Source organism: Corapipo altera, unplaced genomic scaffold, assembly GCF_003945725.1.
Source record: "Corapipo altera isolate COAL_440 unplaced genomic scaffold, ASM394572v1 245, whole genome shotgun sequence".
Lineage (NCBI taxonomy): Eukaryota > Metazoa > Chordata > Aves > Passeriformes > Pipridae > Corapipo > Corapipo altera.
Genome location: NW_020885060.1, coordinates 344,579 through 364,172, shown reverse-complemented (window position 1 = coordinate 364,172; position 19,594 = coordinate 344,579). Strand labels below are relative to the sequence as shown.

The following is a 19,594-nucleotide window of genomic DNA, read 5'->3' as shown; positions in this document are numbered from 1 at the left end:
TGGGTTGGAAGGGACCTTAAAGCTCATCCAATTTCACCCCTGCCATAGGCAGGGACACCTTCCACTGTCCCAGGTTGCTCCAAGCCCCGTCCAACCTGGCCTTGGAAAATTCCAGGGATGGGGCAGCCACAGCTTCTCTGGGCAACCTGTGCCAGGGCTTCATCACCCTGAGAGGGAAGAATTTTCCCATCTCACTCTGCCCTCCTTCAGCTTAAGGCCATTCCCCCTTGTCCTATCACTCCACACCCTTGTGAAAAGTCCCGCTTCAGCCTCCTTGTAGGCCCCTTTAGGCACTGGCAGGACCAGTAGAACCAAACCTCCCTCTGCCTGGAACAAAACAGGCTCTCAAGGTTCCTTCTCTTGGGCTGTGGGTGAAGCACAGTGGAGAGGTCACTGTTTTCTCCCAGACTGTACATTTAAGACTTGTACGTAGGGCCTGTGATTTCAGGCCTGCAGAGACCCTCTGCCCTGTGCCCTGGCAGCCAGGAGGGCCAACCCTGTCCTGAGGGCATCAGGGAGGGGATTGTCCTGCTCTGCTCTGCCCTGGGGCGACCTCACCTCAACATTGGGGCAGTTTGGGGGGACACAGTGGAAGGAAGGGATTGAGCCATCAGAGAGTGTCCAAAGGAGGCAACAGAGATGGGGAAGGGCCTTGACTGAAAGTCGTGTGAGGACACTGAGGGCACTTGGTGTGTTCAGCTGGAGCAGAGGAGACTGAGGGGAGACCTCAGTGCAGTTCCAAGTGCCTGGGCAGGGGCAGAGGAGGGGCAGGGACTGAGCTCTGCTCTGGGGGGACCAGGGACAGCAGCCAGGGAATGGCTGGAGCTGTGTCAGGGCAGGCTCAGGTTGGATCTCAGCAAAAGGTTCTTCCCCCAGAGGCTGGTTGGCACTGCCCAGGCTCCCCAGGGCAGTGGGCACAGCCCCAAGGCTGCCAGAGCTCCAGGAGGGTTTGGATGATCCTCTAGGGCACTCTTGGGGATGGGCCTGTGCAGGGCTAAGGGTTGGACTGGATGATCCTTGTGGGTCCCTTCCAGTGCAGCGTATTCTGGGATTCTGTGGTTCCTTGGAGCTGGGTGTCCCACTGGCTGCCAGCCCACACCCAGTGAGTGCAACATCCTGGTCCATCCAGGCTGCCCCACACCCGGGCAGGGGCTGCTGAGCACACACCAGCTGGTCTCCCCTGAGGCAGAGTGAGCCAGGCTCTCCTCTCCCCCTGCCTTGGAGTCTCTCCCTGGTCAGGTCAGAGGAATGTGTTTGGAACAGGCCTGTCCCTTCCTGATGGCACAAACAGCTGTGCTTCATGGAGGAGCACAAACTGCCTCCCAAGTTCCTGCAAAGAGGACACAGGGTTCTTCCAGAACAATCCTGAGAACTGGTTTTGTACCTGCAGCCACCTTCTCCTGAATCAGGATCTCTGGGATTTCTTTTAAATCCTTTTAAGAGCGTGTTTTCAAGTTCATTTCTGTTGCCACAGGCAATTTCCTGATTCCTACTTTTCTGTCACTCATTTCTAATTATTTTTCTAAGGTTTGTGTTAATTTACCAATTTTTCTAAAACTTATTACTCTACTCTGTTAAGAGAAGTAGAATAATTTATCATAATGCCTCCTATTTATTTTATTATGCAGATATTAGAATCTATTTATTAGAAATAATAGAAATGAAGACATAGTGTAAAAAAGGAAGCTGGATATACATGCTCTGTAAAACAGGTGTCAGGTAAAGATTAGTTACTGCAGACCACTCAGAAGGCATTATGGTTGAAAGGACCATTTAAAGTCTACAGCATTTTAAATAATGATTAAAAAACTCTGAGAAATTTTGCCAAACAAGCCAAACTACCTCCTTTAATCTGCACAGGAATGTTATTTTATATATGCTTCACATGCCCACACACAGATGCTCACGTATATCTAGGTCACAACTTTTTTAGGAATGAACAGAGTAAGTTATTGATTAGCCCAGTAAATTATTTATCTTCATTTTCTGAGAAGGCTTTTCCATTTTCTGCTCTTCCTGAACCTTAAGACAACAGTTTGCTCAGCCTTGACCTATCCCATACCCTTGTGCTGTGCTAAACAGATGACTTGCCGAGGTTGAATTATACTAAACATCAGAAATGCAAAAAAAAAAAAAACCCAAAATGAAGCCTAAAGAGGTCCTGCACCGTGTTTTATGTGCCAGATCACCAGAGTGGGGAATATGGACTGAAACTCTGAAGCAAATTTAAAATGACCTCCCAGTTATGTTATTGTTCAGAGGGTAGATTTGCTTTTTGGAAAGGAAGTTTCCTTTCAGGATGAGACTCCTGAGACTTTTTGTGCCCATTTCTGCTCAAGGACTATTGAACCAACATGACCAGTTGCACTAAGAGCAACAAAAGAAGCAACAACCCCCACCTCCACCCTGTGTCCCAGAGTCCTCTTCAGCAGCAGCTCTGTCGCTCACCTGCAGTATTTGGAGGTTGTTTTGGATGGTCCTAGCCTTTAGAAGCCCAACTGATGGATCAGGACATCACTGTCCTGAGCTATATATGATGCAAAAAATACAGACCTTCACTGGCAAATCTGCACAGGCAAAACAGATGCTTTGGTGAGTGGCTGCAATGGCAGGGCACATTCTGACACTTAGGAAGCTGCTCGATGTGCACAGAGGACAGTGCGCCGAGCAATCCACACCTCCTCACAGGACTGGTAACACTGATGGCACAGAAGTACAGGCCAGATGTTTGGGCAAGGTGCATGTTTGGTCCTGCATGAGGCAGCATGGCCTGTTTAACCTCACAGAGCTCAGCAAACAGCTCCATCTGCGTGTGCTGGAGGAGCCTGTTGTGTGCAGGGTATGGCAGCTCTCCCAGATGCCCTGCTGGCTGCACACCCATTGCCCCCTGCACATGGTGACGTGCACGGCACTGTTAACATCAACACATGACATCCTTGCTGGTCAGAGGAGAGGATGGACAACTGCAGACTGAAATCCAACCTTTCTGCCTGCTCTTAATGGCACTTGCCTTTGCTGGAAGGTTTCTCTCCCACCCAAAGAGGATCTGCCCTAAGCCTCGAATTTATTCTCACCAATACATGCTGCCTTCTATTCACACCTGGCCCATCACCTTGTACCTGGTGCTGGATGTGCTCCAGGGCTGGGAGCCTGCTTTGCTCCACTGGAGGCTGCAAAAGCCTTGGGGCAGCTGCTCACACCGCCCCAAATGCCCTGTAGGTGCTGAGGGCTGCCCACTCTGTCCACGGCTGCCCGCGCTTCCCTCTCTCCCTGTTCTTCCCCCTCTCCCTGCTCCTCCCTCTCCACCCGCTCTCCCCTCTCTCCCACCGCTCCCTCGGCTGCAGTTCCCGCCGTCCCCGCCGAGTGTCGCTCTGATAAAGAGGTTGCAGCGGGCGCTGCCCGCGGGGCTCGGGGCGTCCGCGCATCCCCCGCACCCCGAGCCCCCCGCGCTTCCCACCCCCCGCACCCCTTGGACCCCCACACACCCTGTACTCCGCACCCCTCGTAGTCCCGCACCCCTCAGTCCCGCACCCAGCCCTCCCTGCACCCCGCGCCCCCCCCCCCGCTGGACCCCGCACTCCCTCAGCCCCCGCACTTCCCATCCCCGGACCCCGCGTCCCTCGTACTCCCGCACCCCGCACTCCTGTACCCTGCCCCCTCCACTGCCCCCCGCACACCCGCACCCCCCGCACTCCCGCACACTGCACCTCCCGCATCCCCCGCACTCCGCTCCGTTCCCCGCACGGAGCAGGACCCGGCCTCTGGCTCCGGCCGCCCGTGGGAAGGACGCGCGGGGAGGCTGCGGGGCGCCCAGGGGATCTGAATCCTCCGCCCGCACCGGGGAAGGGAGCGATGGAGAGATGGGGTGGGACCCCCTCTCCGGGCCCTGGGCACTCGGCAGGGACGGACCTGGCCGCCCCCACCCCCCCAGGACCGGCTGCACCCCCGCTCGTCCCCCCGCTCCGGGGCCGTGCGGGGAGCGGCGGGTCCCTGCGGACGCACCCGCTGTCCCGCAAAGGGGGCTCCAGCTCCTCGGAGGGGCTCCGGACCGGCTCCTCGGAGGGACCCTGAGGGATCCTGTCATCGTGTTTTTGTTTTCAGAAAAACATTATCAGCAGAACAATTCCCGCACCACACCCCTGTTATCATTTAGGTAACCTCCCTGTTAGAAATATTTGAAGTGGATAATAAAATAGTCACCATATCCGTGTAAATTCCCGCAACGAGGAGACAGGATCCTCCTCTCTGCCGGGCCGGTCCCCCTCCCCGCGGAGCGCCCGCACCCCCCGCTCTGCCCCCCCCGTGGGCCCGGGCCGCGGACACCCGACGTGAACCCACGGCCACGGGGGCCCGGCGGGACCGAGCCCTGCCTCTGTCACTGGAAGGATCAGTCACAAAAAGAGCGGGCACACGGGGCTCGCTCTTGCCCGTCGGAGGCCGCACCTGCCGGTGCCGCCTCTCCCCGCGGTGCGGGACGGGGCGGCGCTGCGGGGATGCTCGGCCGCCCGGGGCTCACCCGGCGCGGGGCCGGGGAGGCTGCGGGGAGGCAGAGCGAGGGGAGGAGCGTCGGGGCACACGCATAAAACCGGCCCCAGGTGCTCGGCGGCCCCGGCGAGCGGGCGGCGAGCGCGGAGTCAAAGCTTTGGCCGCGGTGCGGACGCGGAGGGGCGCGGGGTGCGGGGTGCGGGCCGAGCCGGGCGCGGCGGCCCCAATGCCGCCCGGCGGGCCGGGGCCAGCCCCGGGGGCGCCCCCCGGTGACACCCCCCAGAGCCCCCGCCGCGTTTCCCCGGGCCGTGCCCGCAGGAGGAGGATCGCCCTGAGCCTCCCTGCAGGCAGGTGATCCGTCTGCAATTCCTGGTTCCCCTTCTTCCCACCTCCCCGCCTTTCTTCCCCCCACCCCCCCACCCCGGCTGGACAACTCCCTCCTGAGGAGAACACGCCCAAGTAGCTGAAAAAGAGAGAAAGAGAGGGGGAAAAAAAAAAAAGGGGGGGGGGGGGAGAAGAGAGAAGAGAGTGAGACAATTCCCATTGAAGGTGGGGACGCGGCCGGCGCTCGCAGGACCCCGCAGCCCATCCCGCACCCCGCGCTCCTGTGCCAGCAGCGCAGCCGGCGCGGGGCTCGGAGCGGGGGAGCCCCGGCGGGGCCATGGTGAGAGGCGGCGGGGGCTCGGCGCGGAGCGGCGGGCGCTGCGGGGCGCGGCGGGGGCTGCCCCGCTCGGCCGGGCGGCCGTGACCGCGGCACCGCCAGCGACGGAGCGGCACGGCACGGCACGGAACGGCCCCGAGCGCGCCGGGCATCGTTTCGCGGGTTGGTCTGAGCCACGGCAAGCAAGGAATATGAACAGGAAAACAAGGCGCTGGATCTTCCACATCTTCCTGAGCCTGGGGATTGTGTATATCAAGATTGGGTGAGTAACTTTTTTTTTCCTTCCTTCTTTCTTTTATAACAATCGCGCTCTCACTCGCGCTCAGCCCAACCTGTCCAGACCTGTTACTATTTAACTCGGGAAGTCTCCAAAAAAAAAAAAAGTGATGATGGTGGTGATCACGATTATTTCTCAGAAGACAGGTAAAGCCCGCGCATCTCGGGGCGAGGTGGCGGCCCCGGCCTTGTGCGGGGCTGCGAGGGGCCGGGCGGCGGTCCCTGCCGGGGGGACACCCGGGGGGATGCCCGGGCAGCCGGCCTTTCCCCGCCTCGGCCGGCTGTCCCCGAGGCTGGATGTCCCTGCCGGGTACCTGCCCCGTACCTGCCGGGCACCTGCCCCCGCCGGGGTACATCCCTCGGCGGCTCCGCCGGCGGACCCGCCTCCTCCCGCACCGAGCGGGGCGCAGGGAGGGTGGCGGCGCTTCGGTCCCGCAGCATCCCCGGCCCGTCCAGGTGCGCTCGGTGCGGGGAAGGCGGCACGGCCAGCGGGCAGGGTTGTCCGCCTTCCCTCCCTCCCTCCTCTAACTGTTGGACAGGTTTGGGAAAACCCTCCCAGCCCGTTGTCTGTGCGTGGCTCGGGCACGCAACGCCGCTGCATGCGCTTTAATTCACCAACGAGGAAGTTTGGTCCCGTTTTGGCAGGAGCCCGCGCTCTCCTTATCTTTGCCTTGGCTTGGAGAGAGGGAGAGGGAAGCGACAGGGGGAAAGGCGGGTGTTTTCCGGGGGCACCTGCCAAAGCCGGGCCCGGCAGCTCGGGAAAGCAGCGGGGTGCTGCGTCTGCCGCGGGTACGAACCTCCCCTCAGCCAGCTCTGCTGTCCTGTCGTTGCAGGGGTTTTTCCTCGGTGGTGGCTCTGGGAGCGAGCATCATCTGTAACAAGATCCCGGGGCTCGCCCCCCGGCAGCGGGCGATCTGCCAGAGCAGGCCCGACGCGATCATCGTCATCGGGGAGGGGTCCCAAATGGGCATCAACGAGTGCCAGTTCCAGTTCCGCAACGGGCGCTGGAACTGCTCTGCCCTGGGAGAGAGGACCGTCTTCGGGAAGGAGCTCAAAGTGGGTACGTTGGCTCTCTGCTTGTCATTGATGGGTTGCCACCCACAGGACACCAAAAGTGGGCACTGTGGCTGTGAGATGGGGGTGTCACAGGACACGGCTGTTGGTTTGGGAAAGATCAGCTGGATCACACAGCTTGTGCCAGGGCAGGACCAGCACCTGAGCTCTGGCTGTCGTCACCAATGTGACTGACATCCCTGCTGCCTCCTGGCAGGGCACCTGCCTGTGGTTCACTTCCACCGTGGGACTGCACTGTCCTGCTCTCACAAATCCTTTCCAAAAGGTTTTGCGTTTGTGGGCACGGGACACCTGCCTTAGTCATGTACTTAGGGATGGATAAAAGGTTCCGGTTGAAGGCAGTGCTCAGAATGCTGAGCAGAGCTGGAATTACACTTCTGGGGTGCAGGCACCTCCACTGCAACACTGACCTGATGTTTGTAGCTGGTGGGACTAAGGTGCAACAACCAGTGCCATTGTGAGGGATTCCCACCACACAAAATAGTTATCCCATAGCAGCTGTATCCAGTGCCCTCTTTCCCAGCAGAAAGAGCAGGTGTGTTCTGGTTTGAGACGTCAGGGCTTTTGCAAACACTTCCAATCAACAGGCGGAAGATCCCATTTCCAGTTTCTGTGTTTTCATGTACTGCAGTAGTACAAAATGTATCAAAATTCTTAACTGAACCAGCATTAATAATGAAAAACACAATACACAGGTGAGGTTAAAACTCTCACACCCCTGTTCTGCAAAACACAGTGGTGGAGTTTACTTGTTGTTTTTTTTTTTTTGATTCCACACCACTTAAAATACAAAGACTGAGGAAGTGTTTCCCAAATACAGGTTAGTCATTTCTAGAGCCACCATTGAAAGCTAATCACTCAGAGCACCACATTCTGCATCCAGAAGTTGAAGTTGGGCTCCATGGTTTCCAGTCTTGAGGCCTCCTGGTCTCTTCCCCATCTGCAACGTAGTTGCATAAAACCAGAAACCCCATTTAACAATGCTCAGAGTGATAGAAAACATGGCTATTTGATGAGAGTGGAAGAAGGGACTGAGAACAGAAGCAAGAAGAGCCCTGAGCAGCTGTGGGGAAACCCTCTGGACTGGCCCCAGGCACTGTTTGATCTATGGCAGGATATGTCCCTATTACCTTGTTCCTTGCATTCCTGTGAAATGCAGAGGTACAGCCTTGCCACTCTGCTCTGGAACTCCTGAGGACCCTGAATGTGTATTTTATCACAACAGTGCACACTGATATGTATATTTTCCAGAACTTGGTCATATTTAGTGAAAGAACAGAAAGGGAACAACGTGGCTGGGTTTGAAAGCCCCACCTTTCAACATCTTTGATAATAAGAATGACTCAAGTAGAGAAGGTAAAAAGCCCCCTGCACAACATTGTGAAACATCTGAAAAAGGACCATTTATTGAGATTAGCTCATTGTTTCTGTTCCTTGAGCTGAGCTCTTCCTGTCAGTGATGTATGCAGGTGTTTGCCACTTAGTGGCATGTCAGTGAGGAGTCCATTTGGATGGCTGACAGGTTTGGGCTCATTTAGTCTAAGAGTAACATTTCCTTAAACAGAAAATGTGAGAAGGATTTTTTTTCTTCTCCAACAAATCAGAAAACTGTGGAGTTATTGTGGTCTGTTGTATAAACATGCTCTCAGTTCCTTTCCTCCGTCCGAAAATTGAATTATTTAGCTAGTGGGTTATATTTAGGTCCTTTTAAAGAAAGTCAATATTAAAGGAAGTAGACTTTGATCTGTTTTTGAGGTGATAACTCTTAATATGTTCTATCTATCCATTATGAGCTAAGATGGATAGGGCAAATTCCTCGTTGGTTTCAGAACACAGTCAAGAGTTGAATGGCATCCAAATTATAAAACTCATTTAAAGAATACCCAAACCATTCAAATTTTAACAGGTTATATATTTAAATTTTAAAGTAAACTTTTATAAAAATCACAGAGGTTTAAAATCCAGTGGTGAATTTTATTTGTGCACAGGCATTCCTGGGGTCTCAAGGGTAAAAGTACTTAGGCTCTCAAATACCACGAAATATTATAGTGTAACCACTCCTGCTCAGGTTGTCTCCTTGTTCTTCTGCTTCTTCCCTATCAGCAGGCATAGAAACTTGAATGTCTGACATAGCTCATCTTTCTATGGCTATAAGGAAAAAGTATGTTCCTTATGGGTCTTTCTTTCCCTTGGATCTCTGTCAGGGTGTGCTCTAGGTTACAGAGTATATTCCAGAGAAATAATATCTCACTCTGGTTAAAAAGGATAAAACCTGTGTGCCATAAAGCCATAAGTCAAATTTGATGGCCACAAATAGGAGGAGTTCAGGCCTGAGTGCCTCACCCTAAATAGTAAAGAGGTGTGTGACATGAAGGGCCATATACCCTATAGCAGCTGTTTCAAGGTGACTCTGCACAAGAACAGTCCAGGAAACTGTTAGGCAAAGATGCTGTGCCCTTGTTACTTTTTTAATTAGAGGGTGTTACAAAACACTATTCCAACAGCAACTAAACATCAGCACCTTTTCTAGCATTCAACAACTGGTTGTATTTTTCAGGCAGTTGCATCCTCAGAGTTGTTACCTGGGAAGTCTGTGGGGCACCTTTGTCTTGCCACTTGCAATAAAGTCAGTGAGCCACACATGAGCTCATTCCTCCCTCCCTGCCTCTGGAGTGGCACTGATGGACTCTCTCTATGATTAGGAGATGACTTCAGAATGACAGAAATGTGGCTCAGCCGGGCACGTGCAGCGAGCAGAGGCTGAGATCAATTTAGGAGGATGTGCCTAAGTAACTCTTATGCTAATGGGATTTGTGTGTGTCAGTCCATACAAATAAGTTCCCTTGGATACCACAGATTCTGTGAACTATTTCCCAGCCACAATTTTGATGACACAGCAAGCCCAAATCTCTTCTAACCCAGGTTTCTTTAGCCTTACTGGGTAACCTGTTTTATGAATGTTATATAAATGTACCCAAATTATCTCAGTTCTCTTGTTGCCACTCAGGGTGATTCAGGAGGTGTGAGTTCTCCTCATGGCCCTACCGTTGTGTGGCTGATCGTGGCACTCTGCTCTGTGTTACTCTTTCCCTGTTTTTAAAATGGCAACACAGCTGACACACTTGGAAATCAGTAAAGAGAGCATCAAACATTTTCCTGTTCTAAACTGTAGCACGTGTGTTTTTTAAAATTACATATAATCAATCCACCAGTGGTAGTGTATTTGTAGAGTTATAGGAAGCAACCATTTAAACTCATCCATGCATCATAAGGCCTATTTGTGATCACAGGCTTGAGTTTCCAGCTCGTCAGAGCCGTGCTTCTTTTTGTCTAGTTTGTCCTTCAAAAGAGATTCTTCCCTACTGCCATTCTGTGGATATCTTATCATGACAGCTGGTGACAATAGTGCCAATAACACGGAGAGAAATAACAGAGTAAAAGTGACACCAGTTTGCTCCAGCTGAGGACTTGGAAATGAGGAAGTCACAATCAAGATCCACACAAGGATGTTTTTTCTAGACAATTCCGTAGACACCTTATTAATAATGTAAAGTCACAAAGAGAATTTTTAAAATAACCATGGAGATGATGCAACACTGCAATTATGGACACACTTAACAACAGATACATTTGTTACAGTGGTCAGCAGTTCTGTTCCTGGAGACGTCCACAATCCAAACCGCGGCTTTAAAGCACAATAGGCCAAAAGCCTCCTGCCCACCTCTCTTCAGGTGAAATGTGGTTCAAGCCTAAAGATCTGAACAACCAGTGGAGCCTTTGATAGAATCTGAAAATCAGATTTGGGCTCTGATGATCACAGAAGGAGCAAGTGCTGCGGCGAAGGCTTTTCATCAGGTGCCTCAGTGGCCCTTTTGCAACCTTGTGATCAGGTGGTGAACAGTAACTTTGCTGTTTGTGACAGTAACTGTCTCAAATAACTGCCTTGGGATGTGCCCACATTTCATGGGATCTGGAGGACAACACTGTATTGGCATCATAGGACAGAAATCAAAACCCATGTGCTTTTTCCCTAAGGGAGCAGCCCTGCCACTATTAAATGAGACTTCCCAAGTGAAAACAGCACAAACTGTTTGACTGCATCTTGACAAAGCAACACAGCAAAGGGGAAACTCACTTCAGTGCAGATCTGTGGGATCTGCACTACAGCCCTGCAGAAGCTGCTCTGGCCCCTGTGTGGGGAGGATGGAGGAGGGCAGGGGCTGTGGAGACGTGGTGGCCTGCAAAGGATGTTACAGCAAAACTGGTCTTATCCAAAGGTGTCAGTTCTTTGCTTCCTTGTGCACTGGAAAATTCTTCAGTATCATCAGCTGATGCTACTCATGGGAATAAGGAAAGCTGAAATCAAAACAGGAATCCACATGGACAAACTGGTCTTGAAACTTCTGAGCCCAGCTGGGCAGCTCAGCCCCTCTGCACATTGTGCCCAATGCCTTTGACCCGGGGGTCATTCCAGGTGTATCCAGATGCAACATTAAACCAGGAGAGGCTGTTGGCTTTCCTTGATACACTGCACTGTATTTATCTATTCCATTTATTAGAATAAACTTCTCTTCTATGGCTTGAACAATGCAAAGGAAGAGGGGACATTCCCACTGCTGCCTATTGAAGCAAATGGCAACTGTCTTACAAGCCAAATCCTTAGCTAGCTTTGTGCAGTAGCTGTCAGGAATAGCTCTTGCTGGTATGGGAAAGAGAACAAGATCCAGGGCATTCTCCTCTCTGGCCTGGTAGATTTAATAGAAAAAAAAAATAGAAAAGGTGAGAGTAAAACTTCCTGTTGCCTCTGTGTTATAGACAAACACTTCTGAAAACATCCCAGTACAGGTGGGTTCAAGAAAGGATTTAACCTTTGATCATTTTTGTTGAGCTTTTTGATTTTGAAAACTGCTGTAGTCTCGTGTGTCAGGTTTTAAAGTCTGATTCTTTGAATTACAAAAGAAGAGACCAAGTAAACAATCACTGGTAGAATCATAGAGTATCCTGAGCTGGAAGGGACCCACAAGGATCATTGAGTCCAACTCTTGTCCCTGGACAGGGACACACCCCAAAATCCCACTCTGTCCCTGAGAACATTGTCCCAATGCTCCTTGAACTCTGGCAGGAAAATCCTTGTTGGTTTTGTGTTGCATAGAAGATTACCTGGACAGGTCTGTGAGAAACTAGGTTCTAGGTGCTGCTGCACTATTCAGTTTGGTCAATATTTAGAGGCAAGATTGATAAATACCCTGTTTTCTGAATCACTGGCTTATGAATTTCCCTATATATACAGGAAAAAAGTTCTGTAATTAACAGGAGTGTTGCTATCTACTCAAGCACTGTCAGAGTCTGAATTTCAGTGCTACGTTTCCAGCTCTTATAACCAGTTTTTACTGTCAGTGTCTTGCAGGAAAACACTTATTTGCCAGCAAAACAGAGGCCAGGCAGAAATATGGCCTGATCATCCAAACCTGAGCATGCTACTTTATGCCAAAAAGTCAATCTTTCTCAGCAGGGACTGTCACAGTAAGATAAAACATTGCCCCAAGGTCACTGCAGTTGGAATTCCCATCAGAAGGTTTTCATACCTGCCTTCAGATGTGTCTTGTGAGTACATGTTCCAGAGAAACAGCAAGACTGTGTTTGGTGAGAGAGGCAGGAGATCTCCGGTCTCAGGGGCTCTGGGGAGCTCAGAGCCCTCTCAAAAGGAGAGACTTGTTTGACCTCCCCGAATACTGGCTGTTATTTCTGTAATGCACGTGCCTTTAGGAGCAACTTTATAAGTTTAAAGAAGGTATTTTCCAAAGCAATCACTGTACCTGGAGTGTTTCCTCTCCAAGAATTTCACGTGTTGATGAAAGAAACTTTAGCTTGTGAAAGTGGGCAGTGACTAAACCCCCCAAAATCTCAAATGCCTCCTAAAGCAACTCTATTTATTTTATTAATTGGTACTAATCTTTGTGAAGCCACACTGCTGATTTATGGGGAACCAACATTTTGAAGTGAGTACAATATTTTTAGGCACCAAGTCCCCAAACTTTAAACAGAAGGGGAAGAAAAAAATAGAATGAGGATACTCCAATGGTTTTTTTTAAGCTACCATTCTTATTAATCACTCAGGCTAGGTTAAAGAAAGATAAAAATAAAAAAAACCCCTGCAAGACCATACATAGTCTTCCAAGGAAGGAGGAGGCACTTCCCAAAGTAGGCAGAGGATGAGTTCTGCTCTTCGTTTTCCCTGGCTGTGAGTTATGACCTCTATAGAGAGATGAGAAGTAATGTGAGCTGTGGCACATAATTGGCAAGGTGAGCTGTGTTTTCCATCTTTATATTTTCCCAATCATATTTCAGCTCATGTCACTGCAGATAACTCCCTCTCTGACCCTTTGGCTTAAAATAGCAGAAAATACAACCCGTGTTTTCCAGTGAGATAAACAGAAATTTGTCTTTTTTTTATTTCACAGCTTAGTCAATTTATGAGGGGACTGATAGGGCAGGCCAGGCTGTTTAGAAACACCCTCAGATCCTAAACTGCTGAGCACCTACTGCCTTCCTACAAGTAAATCCACTCTGTATCTTGCAGACTTAGGCTTTGTTTTCCAAGAAACATCAAGGTACTGACATTTTTTTAAAACTCAATTCCCATTTCTAATCTGGGTGAATGAAGTTTTTAAAAATGTTTCAAATTTTAAGATTAAACTTGAAATAATATGAAGTTAGCCGAATTAAAACCTCTCTGCAGCTGACAGACAGGCTGATATAGTTGCTGATCAGCCAAAACCCAGTCTAACAAACATTTAGACCCAGAAGCAAAGACATGCATGTGAGTGTTTGCAGGATTGACACTCCAAGGTTTTCCTGGGTTGTGTATAATTATGCTCAGTGTTGGGAGAGCCTCCTGTCCTGGTAATATTTATATTTTCACCTGCCTGTGATCCCCCTGTGACATCTGTCTCTCTGTGGGGGTGGTTGACTGTGCAGAACTCAGAGTCACAGTCAAAGACAGCTTGGGAAGATGTGCTGCCTGGTGAAGGGTCTGCAGACAGGACTCCAGGGTTTTGGAGGATGCTTTGCATCAGCAGAGTGGAGCTGCTGAAATTTTGGAAGCCATCAATGCCAAACTATCTGCCATCAGAGCAAATGGAGCTGCAACACAATGTAGAGAATCATGGAATCATTAAGGTTGGAAAGGACCTAAAAGATCATCAAGTCCAACCTTCAACTGAATGCATACCAGAATATTTGAATCCCCAGATCTGCTTTATCTGCAAAAGTGAACTATTAAAGATGAAAAGAGGACATTTTCCATGATCCTCATCCCTTTTGAACTGACTGAGAGGAAAAGAACAGGGTGTGGAGGTAGCCAGAGAAGACCTGCTGGGTGGCAGTGGTGAAGGAGGCTCAGTGAGTCCCTAAATAATTGTGCCCCAATACCTCACTGAAGTCCAGAAAGACGTAGGAAGAGCAGGAAGATATTTATGTCCAACACATGAAGAAAAGCCTCCATGTTCACACAGCACTGAAACACTTGTTGGGGCTGAGGACAGCCCCAGGGGTGGGTGGAGAGCAGAGCCAGGCCTGTCAGAGCCCACACCCCTCTGCCAGGCCAGTGCTGGACCCTTCTTTGGAGTGTCCAGTGCTTGGAGCTGAGCTCTGGAGTGTGTTCAGCCTTTGCTTATTTGAGACAGTGAGGAGGACGTGCCATTCAGGAGCTGAAAGGACAGCTTGGAATTCTTGTACCCAACAGGTTGGACTGAGCTAGAGGAAGATGTCCCTGCCCGTGGCAGGAGGTGGAATGAGATGGGTTTAAAGTCCCTTCCAACCCAAACCATTCTGGGATTCTGTGATAGATGACTCTCCACCTTGCTCTGTAATTTCTGTGGGCCTCAGGCCCACATCATTCCTTCTTGTGCCAGTTTACTCTTCACACTGGTTTTACTCTTCACACTGCCCTCTTGCAAGCCACTGGCTGGAAAAGCCTCCACAAAAAACTCTGAAGTTCACCCAGCACCTGGGATCATGATTTGCACCCATCTTCCCATAAAGATCAACTGATTTGTTCATTATATATATTTATAAATTAAGGTGTTACTTTGAAAAACCCCATGGATTAAAGTTCAATTGCAGTTTAAGGACAGATTCAGTGGGAATTGTGTGAAAGAAGATTTAATTCTTGGGCTTCCACCTGGCACACCTAGAAAATAGATCAGAAAGTTGCTCAAGACAGTTTGAGTAGCTCATGGCAATCAGTACATTTTATTTAACTCTCTCCAAAAGGTCTTTTCTGATGTCAGTGCTGAAAACATAGTTTACTCTTCCAGCTGTGGTCTGATGTTTCTAGTCATCTACAGAAGGTAGTGACTGCAGATTAGGGGTTTCCACACTCTTTCAGTTGTGCAGAAGAGCAAAACCCTTCAAAATCAGCCTTCTGATTATTTTTGCTAGGAAAGATTTTATCTTGGTCATTAGCCAGAGCGGGCTCTGTGTGTCACATGGTGTGATGCATTTTTGCCAGTTCTGTTCTTTCCTTATCCTGTTTTTGGTACCACATCTCCTGCTTTACTAAATTTCTTTGTCCTCCTGAACTAGGAATGCTGTGCCCACCTGTGAAGTATTTTGGGATGCTACAGTCACCATCCCCTACAGCTTAATGTAAATATGAGAGGGTTTCAGTATTGTTTTGAAATCCAAGTCTTATCTCATTCTAATGCTAAGATCCTTACATTTTTCTACTAAATGTTCAGAAGGAAATTAAGGCACAGGTCTAAGTTGGCTGCCAGATGCACTGGAAAATTAAACAAGAAAGAAAATAAAAGAAGTTCGTATCAGGTCATTTTCTCAAATTATTCATCAATCCAAAAATGATGAGGCAATGCCTGTTAACCCACCCATATTTTGAGGTTAGACTGAATAAGGAGCAGTACTTCCTTGGTCAGCCTGTTCCAGAGCATCAGGAGAAGCTCAAGGAAAGAAAGCTTTGCCTGACCATACCTTGGTGAACCTGTGTTTCCCTCTGAGATCCTCCAGGCATTTCAGCTGAAATCTAAAGTACAGGAGTAGAATTGACTATTTAAAAGTGGCAGGAACATCCTCATGTCCCCCTGTTTGGTTATAGCCCCCCAATTACAGTGTTTTGGTGCCTAGAGCCCTGTCACAGAAGAGGCTCAACACGAACCAAGCTTCCCCCCATGCTGACATTTCTGGGAGCCAGGCAAGGGTAATGCAACTGAAAAAAGTGAATCATTTATGGCAAACAGGAACAGTCTGATGCAGGTGTGACAAACCCATGTCACTTTATCAATAACGCACAAGTGCCAAGGTACTTCCTACTTTACCCCCATATAAGATAAACTTATAAAATAATTTATGTAATATAATTTATGATCAAACTTGACATTGGATTCTGATTCTTCTTGTACTAACTAGTTTTATATTCTCTGTGTTGCGTTTTTCTCCCCTCTGGGAAGCAAAAGAGCTGCTCGGTCTTTACAATATCAGGCGTGTCAGATTAAAGTGATGTCCCAGTTGTTTTTATTCTAGATCTTAAAATTAACTTGTGCTGGAACAGAAATCATCCAATCAAAGAAAAAAAAAAAACCAGATGAAAATTTCAACTCAAAAATACTTTTTTTGACAACGTCCTATGTAGCGGTTCATGAAACAGAAACCTGGTGTAAAGCGCTGCTCCCTCTGAGGGGAAAAACTGGGACTTCTCATTGTACCTCTCCTGTTTAGGAGGCATTTTTCATAGTGTTGGGCTTAAAGTAGTGAGGATATTGTTGAGTATAAACTGGAGGAGGCACTGGAAAGGTGCCCTGGCTGGTCCTGGTGGATGCACTCTGGAGTGGGACCCACTTCCACCCGCCTCCTCTGGCCTTCCCTCACAGCCACAGGGGCTCTGAGAGCACAGCTCCAAAAACACCTAAAGCCTGGGATTTCTCTGCCACATTCATATTTTCATAAAAAGCCATGAGTTCTAGAAAGCTTCATCTGCAAATTCCACAGTCACAACAATTCAACATTTTATGAAATTTTTTATTTTTTTTTTAATGAAGAGAAACAAGGAATCCTTCGAGGAAGTTTGATATTTGACTACCAGTTCCTTAATAAATACAGTGCTTAGCAGGACCCATGGGAATATTGCCTATGCTAATGAAAGGGCATGAAGTTGACTATTAACAGCTTGTGATAATGTCATCTTGTTTTCCATTTTACTTCCTTGACATAAGGAAGTGAACATTTTTCTTTAGAAGTGACAATCTAGATCATATACATGAAAGGGATGTAGCCAAGAATGAACTGCTTGTAAGGTTTCTCTCCCAAGTGATTATTTTTTTTGTGAAATCCAATAAACAGCAGAAATGGGCTTGTTTCATGTATAATGAACTATTGCCAGCAGCTGAGGTCTGCCAGAACTGGAGAAGGGAAGTGGATCTTTCCATCTGCACTCTCCTAATTAAAAGCCCAGTTCTGATCCTGTTGATGCAAGGGTACGTTCTGTCATTGGAGAAATAAGAGTAGGGGTAAGTTCTTAGTTTGAGAGATCCAAACATTTTGAAAGCACTGTTTGATACACGTGGGTAACCTCTGCAAACCTCCTTAGGTGTTGAAGAGACCTCCTTCAGAAGAACTGGTTCCAAAAGCCTCACAGATCCTGTAGGGTCCACCCGTGGGAAACCCACACACCAGAATGCAAAAAAACTTTGGGAAGATAATTCAGATCTTAGATTTCAAGTAAGAAGCCCCCCCTCCAACAAAGAGAAGGCTGTCGTTAGAGCCTCATTGCACAAAATAGTATTGGTTTGACCTCTGGTGAGGCTCCACTTCACCTTCCTTTGGTCGTGGTACTCTCAACAGGTCAGGATTTTTTTCCATCTTGTGAGAAAATTTGAAATTAACCCCAAAACTTATTTCATTGAGTCAATGTTGAAAGCTTTGTGACACAATGTGAAAAAAATGTCCCAGTTCAGTTAAAATGCTTTCAGAACAAGATGTCCAGCAGAGATTGTTTTACTGTAAAAAACCCTTTTAGTGTAGAATTAAATTCATAAATAAAATCCGACTTTTGAGATGATTTCAGGAAGCATTTGGATGATCCTCTGGGGCACATGGTGTGACTCTTGGGGATGGACCTGTGCAGGGCCAAGGGTTGGACTTGATAATCCTTGTGGGTCCCTTCCAACCCAGCATATTCTGTGATTCTGTGATTTTTTTAAAAACTCAAATATTTTTATTTGACTTTTTGGTTTTAGTGATTTCACCCCCGAATTCCACCTATTTTGTTTTCCTTCCTTCTTTTTTTGAGCTAAAGCCTTTGCCACCCCACCCTTTTTCTCTAAAATTTTAGTTTGACTGCTCCTAGTACCTTCAGGAAGTACACAGATGAAGTTGCCTCAACAATACTTTATCTCTGACTCCCTCATGGAGAGTATCATTTTAGAGAGCGAACATCCACCAAAATCAATACTTAGAAGAGTAGAGACCTGCTTAGGCCTGCAGATTTATACCACTTCTAATAATAACTTCTGATGTTTGCCCCGCAGGAACTTGCCTGGTTTTCTAACTCATGTCCCTGTGTGGTATCGTGTATTTATGGCAGTTTTTCCATTTCAGGTACCACATATTTATGGCAGTTTTTCCATTTCAGCTGTCACGTGTTTATGGCAGTTCTTACCTTTCAGGTATCCTGTATTTATGTCCCTTTTTGCATTCCAGGGAGCAGAGAGGCCGCGTTCACCTACGCCATCATCGCGGCCGGGGTGGCACATGCCATCACTGCTGCCTGCACGCAGGGCAACCTGAGTGACTGTGGCTGTGACAAGGAGAAACAGGGACAGTACCACAAAGAGGAAGGCTGGAAATGGGGAGGCTGCTCCGCTGACATCCGATACGGGATCGGATTTGCCAAGGTCTTTGTGGACGCCCGGGAGATCAAACAAAACGCGAGGACGCTCATGAACCTGCACAACAACGAGGCCGGGAGGAAGGTGAGTGACCTCTGCTCTCCATCCCGGGGTCGGAGGGGGCATCCATCACCTCCAGTGCAGGAGAACCCAGTGCTTTCATGCTGACATCATTTACAGTAGGCAAGTAGGCACCTCTGCAAGTTAGACAGGCTTGTTGGACCATCTGTCCATCAAATATTTGTCTAAATGTTGCTCTTTACAGCTGTAAAAGGAAGAAAGCAAACAAACATTTTATCTGGGAAGTCAAATGGTACTTATGATAAAAAGCTGCTACTGTGTGGGAGAGCAGGATTCCCGTCAGGTTCAGACATGAACGTCTCACTCAGTTGGAAAGGGATCGTTTGCAACCCCACTGTTCCAGCCCTGCTCTTTGTGTGAGCGCTGCCCCTGCAAGGAGGGAAATGCTGCAGCAGAGGACCCCAGGCTGGCTCACTGCTACACCATGGCACGGAGCTGGGCTTAGCACAGCAAGATTCCCACCCCCTCCCCATTCTTTGGGACTGAGGAGCTAAAAGCAGCTGCTGCAGAACCGGTGCTGGGGAAGGCAGGAACACAGCAACTTCCATGCATGGGTTCCCTGGGGATCCTGGACACCAAAGGCCCTGGATTTGCTGCCTTGGCCGTGCTCCTGATTGTCAGTGGCAGCTGTTGCAGGTGCCAGAGCCAGTGTGATCTGTGCTCCTCAGATCCCTGCGGGTCAGGCATTCCCAGCAAACCTCAGGGCAGCCCCAGTGGTGGTGTGGCTCCAGCTGGGAATAGCCAGGGGTGTCTGTGTGCTCCCCATACAGGTACATCCAGCAGTGCTTTCCCTATGGGAGTGACCATTTTGCTGATCACATCTTATGGGAGGAATGTCAATCCTCTGCTTCCTTAGCTCTCTGTTTTACCTTCTTCCATTTGCTCTCCTGTGCAATACTCCTGATTTCAGCATTATGTTAGTGTGACTTAGAAGCAAATGGGAGAAGGAAGTTAGGAGCAGCAGTTAATTTGTGGATACTATTTTTGTTGTGGTAATTACCTGTAGGCTCTGAGACATCTCCACTTATGCTGGAGCCAAGCAGATTGTATTGAAGAAAAGCCATTTCCACCCCAAACAAAAGCCCAGCCCTTCTTTAATTTAATACTACTGTGGAAG

General features: G+C 49.0%; 1 protein-coding gene across 1 annotated transcript in view; it reads left to right on the top strand.

The window, feature by feature from the left end:
• The first annotated feature begins 4,715 nt into the window (after positions 1-4,715).
• The window catches only part of WNT7A (Wnt family member 7A), a 37,254-nt gene continuing 22,375 nt past the window's right edge, over positions 4,716-19,594 (top strand). The window contains exons 1-3 of the mRNA XM_027668968.1: positions 4,716-5,408; positions 6,256-6,482; positions 18,209-18,480. Coding sequence (XP_027524769.1) covers positions 5,338-5,408; positions 6,256-6,482; positions 18,209-18,480 — 570 coding nt within the window. The 5' untranslated portion in view covers positions 4,716-5,337. The remainder of the gene's footprint in view (positions 5,409-6,255; positions 6,483-18,208; positions 18,481-19,594) is intronic.